The 6,054-nt window shown below is 43.3% G+C and overlaps 1 protein-coding gene across 1 annotated transcript in view; it reads left to right on the top strand.

Annotated features, from left to right (window-relative positions):
- The first annotated feature begins 1,512 nt into the window (after nucleotides 1–1,512).
- Nucleotides 1,513–6,054, top strand: part of LOC147712838 (hatching enzyme 1.2-like) — a 30,907-nt gene continuing 26,365 nt past the window's right edge. The window contains exon 1 of the mRNA XM_086923509.1: nucleotides 1,513–1,663. Within this exon, the coding sequence (XP_086779635.1) occupies nucleotides 1,580–1,663 (84 nt within the window). The 5' untranslated portion in view covers nucleotides 1,513–1,579. The remainder of the gene's footprint in view (nucleotides 1,664–6,054) is intronic.

Here is a 6,054-nt window from a genome sequence, read left to right as displayed (position 1 = left end):
GGTTGAATATGTTTGGATATAGGTGGGCACATGGAGGGACAGAATGAATGGTGAAGGACTGAATGATGTGAAAAAGAATGATTACACCTTGTAGCACCCATTATCCTAAGTAACATTTCCTATACATTGACTTTCATGTTTATATGAGTCATTGCTTCTATATAATGTGTGTGTGATGTAACGCACTCTGACACCCAACCCTACATACTTGGGGAGAGTAACACTATAAAAGAAATTAAATACACATGAGAGACGGTCTATGTGAAAATTAGGGGCACCCTTGGAGGGTGGTAGCAAGGCCGGACTAGCGAAACGGGCATCAGGTGTTTCCCTGGGAGGCTGGAAAGGGAGGTGAGCGGTTTTGTTACTTGGGGCTAGCACTGCCAAGTTCCTTGTATATCCAGTAGTTTGCAATCAACAATAAAAGCGGTCTCACTTATATTCAGGTGTGGTTCACCATCCTCTGGTGACTAATATACCTGCTGGAGCGAGATGCCAGTTTTGAATCGTCTAAGGTAGCAAGCAGCGGCCATACTGAAAAAAACGTGAAGTGCACGATTGACTTAACCTAATATAAACTTATTTTGACTTGTACTTAAGTGGTTGTCTATTTACTTACTTGTGTACTATTGCACGACCTCCTCTGACGCATCTGTAAAACTTACCTTTTGTCCCGAAGTTTTGTCCTGAATTTTGACCTTTTGTCCTGAATTTTGACCCTTTGTCCGGAATTTTTACACTCGCCATACTGAAATTGCACCCATGCCAGTTGGTCACCCTACGCAGGGCACAGCCAGGCCAGCTCTGTCTCCTAACTTGTGTAATATCATGGTTATGCCTTCCTTTACAGTACAGTCCGGTTACAGGAGGGAGCAATGGTTAGTGTCCTTCCATTTCTGGTGCTCTGCAGCAGTTTCAAGAAGTTCTTGAAGTTTCTTGTTGCTCAAATGGCTGTAATTTCTGATATTTAAAAGTTTCCCTGGTCTTCAGTGCATTTTTTTTGCCCGCGAGAAAGTGTCGCACATAGTCCTTGAAATGTCACCCATAATTTCACTCAAATTTTTTTTATGTCACACATGGCAATCTGAAACCTTGGCAGCTATGTAACCATATTAGCCCAATTACTCTCACCCCGGCCCAACATATACAGTTTAGTGTGCTGTCCTTCCATCGAAAGCGCCTCGGGTCTTCTTAGGGGTTATGAAGCGCTACTTAAATGTCTCAGCAAAACAATGTAAACTCGTATGAAGTATACATTTATGGCGGCAACACTGAAGCTCTTTTGCTGGTTTATTTCACAGGATTGCAAAAAGCACACTTCATATTTTCAAATCGTTTCTAACTAAAACTTTTGAGCGGCATGATGGTGCAGGCGCGTGATATGTTTTTGGGAGATGAAGGCTGTGGCTAGTTCTGGTGCACGCGTCCAGGCTCTGGCCAGCGGGGATCCATCGGTTGGGACACACAGTGGGTTACCAAAGACTTCCTCCCTTCCAGAGACCTCCTGCTGCACCTTGGACAGGGGTATAAAGCAGGGGTCACGGAGAGCGCCAGACGTCCGGCCGAACCTCGAGGAACCATGACCCTGCTGCTCCTGTGCGCTGCCCTCGCCCTGCTTCCGGCCACGCCCCTCGGGGGCCCGCTGCCAAGTCGCGCCAGAAAGGTGAGATGGATGATAATAGCTGGTTTTCAAAGCGCCTCATGTTAAACTTACTCTGTTTTTAAGCGCTCCAATTAACTCCTTTATGTATTAACTTATGTGTCGTCCTAGTATGGATTTAGGGGTTTCATGTATGCTGCAGTGACTCCTATTGGGGGGTTTTGGTCGCTTTAAAGGGAAATACAACATCACGGACAGAATTCGACAGTCATATCAAACGGGCAAAGAGAGGGCAGTGGGCGGATGGTGTAGGCCAGGTAGGATCTGCTAGCAGAGGTATGCGAGCCACTGAAAGGCCACGCCGGATCCCGCCTGGCGCAGCTCTAGCTCCGCTCTAGCTCCCCTTGGACCATCGAACCCAAAATGAGCTTTTGTGTGGCTTCAACCTGCTACCCACACTCTCACCTCACGGACTGAGAATTAACGACAAATCATTAACCTCCGATACCAAACAGGCCAGGGAAAGAGATTTCCATCTGGTGGCTGCATTGCCAAATGTGTAACAAGAAAACCTGGCAATCAGTCCGACCTCCCTGCTTAACCAAGTTGTGTAATCCTGGGCAAATATTTTATTTTGCCTAAACATATTTTTCTTAATTATCGAATCCAAGAGCACGTTCAAAGAAGTTCAGGATAAATGCTGTACAAAACCCTCTTGTGTTTGTTTTAGTGGACTATCAGGTTGCTCCATCTTTAGTTAGAACCTAGGCCACATGAAGGGTACACAACAAATAACTTGCCTCTTAGTTACGCAATGGCTTTGTCGTATGGGCGGGGCAGATGGGTGAAAATGTTTTTAGTTCACTTTTAAAAACTATCACTTCTAATAAATGTCTCAATGCAGTGATACAGTCTGGGGCCATATTATAGAAAGTGCCCTATGGGTGCAACAGGCATGTGTGCCCCCGGGGCACTTTGGTATTACAGAAGTACAGATAGCGCTGGCGCACATGTAGCGCCTGCACAATCTCAAGAGGGTGTTCCCATGCAATGAGGGAATCTGTTTGGCTCTGCGTCCACGCCGTATTATGGACGTGGACACAGATGCACAAATTGTGTTATCCTAGGCAGATTCTTTATTTTACAGAACCTCCTTTTTGTTCATTATCACAAAATAGACCAACTTCAAATTTATCCTTCACTGTATCACTCTCTTAAATTTTCCCAATGTTTTTATGATTGCCATATTTTACGCTCATGCATTTTTCCTGTCTTCCTTCCTTATTTTTCGCCTTGTACCCAAATTTCTTTTTTTATTGCAAACGCATTTGTACATTTATGCCCTTTTAAGAGTCTTTAACTTTGTATTCCATTGTATTCTGTTTTGACACCTGTCTTTATCTTTTTATTATTATCAAATAAAATTCTTTTGAACTTAGAAATATGTGACTACAGCATGAAGGCTAAACAAAAACCTCTTGCGTTTGATTTAATATTCTATAAAGTTGCTTCTTAAAAAATAAGGCTCTAGGCCTCATTTAGGGTGCAGTTGCCAACTGCCTTGCTTTTGTGTTCACTAATAGCAGGGCAGGGACAGGAATGTTTCTCAGTTCATTTAAAAACTTTCCCTTTTAAGAAATTATGTCTCAATCCGGAGACATACTTTGCTGTGATAAGGTGAAAAACTTCCACGTGTTAAAGAAATAGACTTTTGTTTATGTTGAAAACACCATACCATAATTTAACCTGGTTTGTTTCATGAGTTACATGACAAATATGTTTAAGACTGGCACAAACACTGGCTCTTAGAGCCAGAGCAGACCTTTTGTTTAGCTCTGACTCAGCTCTCCATGTTAATTTATTGTCTCGTCCACCTCTTTGCATGTTTCTTGATGATTTGCATGCCAAATATTCTCATTGTTTGGCTCGTGGACTGGTTTTTTCGAGCCAAGCCACTCTCTTGGCTTTGGTTTGGCACCCTGGTAATTTGTTGGCTTGCACACCTCTAGCTGCTTGATCATTCCATACATGCAGGATGGTGAAGGCTCTCCAAAATTTGAACCTCAAGCCAGGAAAAAGATGTTGCTTGGCACACCTTTAAAAGAGATTGACAAGTGTGTGCCTGACGCATGCTTAGTCACTTACTGGGCCTAAGGACTGAGCCAGCGAGGTCAGGGTGCCTAGATTCAGAGGAATGCACATGGAGCATAGAGCTTTTTCTTAATATTTTTTTTCAAAGTCTTCTGGTGCTTGTTCATTTTTTAGGTCGAAGAGTTTGCTAAAGACCTCTTGGAGGCACTCAGAAAGCTGACCTAGGAATGCCTTCCGCTTGTTTCCTACCATTGGCTTTGTGGTGTGCAACTCACATTTTCTGGCTTTCTGTTTGCTGGTGTTATTTGTTTAAGGCTGTTCAGCTTGAGTTCGTCCCTCTCGTTGCACAAACCTTGTTTACTGTATTCTTCCACCAACTCGATTACTGTAATCAAAACTTTAAATCTTGTTCTTCTTATATTGTTGCATGGCTGTGCATTCAATGACAGAGGTCAAATAGCAAGCACTCTCTCCTGATGGAGCTTGGTGTTTACTTTTCACTCACTGACTTCAAATGAGAGAATTTATATGTCAATCATGCTGAGTATCCATGTAAGAGGGAAGGGTGTAGGATGTTTTTTTCAAGCACATAACTAAAAGAATAACTGCACTGACGTTTCAGAATTTATTAGAATTACTACAAATGAGCACATTTTGTTTGTAATTCCGAAGTGTGGTAGAAACAAATATTTGAATACGATCAAAACACATCAATACCCTAGGTGATGACATTTGCACACATTATCATTTGTGTGCAGTAACACTGTTTTTCAGTGCAAATGTAATGGTCATTTCTATTGAAAATTTGTTGTCTTTAATGAAAATGCCCTACCACACCATGCATACTCCACATTCTGCCATTCCACTCCACTCCACGCCCTTCCACTCTTTGCCACATCACTCCATTCTTCACCACTTAACTCCACTTCATGGCATGCCACTTCACTCTATGGTCCTCTACTCTAAGACACTCTATGACTCGCCATACCACACCACTCGACTCCTAACCAATCCAATCTACCCCACATCACTTCAATCTACCCCACTCCAATCTTTTCCAATTTACCCCACTCCAATCTACCTCAGTCCAACCCACTTCACAACAATCTGCCTGACTCTACTTCAAACTCTACTGAAAGTGATCCAACTCCTCCCTACTCTAATCTACCCACTCTTCTCCAATCTACAACACTCCAATCTTCACAACTGCAATCTACCCAACTCCAATCTTCCATAATCCACCCTACTCCACTCTAATCCACCCAATCTACCCGACTCCACTGTACTCAATTCACCATACTCCATTCTACTCTACACAATCTACCACACTCTAATTCACTCCAATCTACCACATGACACCCAAATCTACCCCACTCCTGTCCAAGCTAAGCCACTACACCAGCCCCAATCCAACCCACTCGACACCATTCCAATCTACCCAACCCCACTCGGCCCCAAATTACCCTACTCCTATCTACCCCATTCCATCCAACCGCTCCAATCTACCCCAATCCAATCTACCGAATTCCAATCTATCCCAACCTAACCCAGTCTACTCCACCCCAGCCCAATCTACCCCACCACAGCCCAATCTACCCCACACCACTCTATACAACTCCACTCCAATCTACCCCACTGGAACCTACCCCAAGTCAACTTTACCCCACTGTAATCTACCCTACTCAACTATAATCTACCTCTCTCCAATCTACTCCTCTCCACTCCTATCTCACTCCCATCTTCCCACTCTACTATAGTCTACCCCACTTCCCTCCAATCTACCGTACCATAATCCACCCACTCCACTCCACTTGAATCTACTCCACTCTAATCTACCCCACTCCACTCTAATCGACTCCTCTCCTATCTACAACACCCCACTCCTGTTTGCCACACTCCACTTCAATCTACCCCACTCCAGTGCACTTCACTCTGCCCCATTCTTTGGCACTCCACTCCAATTTACCTCAATATATCCCACTCCACTCTATCCTAGTCTACACCACTCCAATCCAATCTACCCAACATCACCCCAACCTACCCCAATTCAAGATACCCCACTCCCCCACTCCAATCTACCCCATTCTGCTCCAGTTCAAACAACTCTATTCTTCTCCAGTCTCTTCTATCATGTCCATGGACTGGGACAAAATAGTTTTACACAAAGATAAATAACCTTTTACATATTAACATGAACGTTTGTGTTCTAATAAGGCATTCTACCTAATAGACTTTAAATATTGTTAACATCGAATCACTTTATTTAGGCACCCATTTGATGTCCCACATATTAACATGAATAGTTGTATTCAAATTAAGCAACCTTCTGAGTAGAATTTTAATACAGCTATGATGATTTGCCT

Source organism: Lissotriton vulgaris, chromosome 5, assembly GCF_964263255.1.
Source record: "Lissotriton vulgaris chromosome 5, aLisVul1.2, whole genome shotgun sequence".
Lineage (NCBI taxonomy): Eukaryota > Metazoa > Chordata > Amphibia > Caudata > Salamandridae > Lissotriton > Lissotriton vulgaris.
The sequence above is the reverse complement of the archived record's forward strand: the minus strand, read 5'-3'. Positions and strand labels throughout refer to the sequence as shown.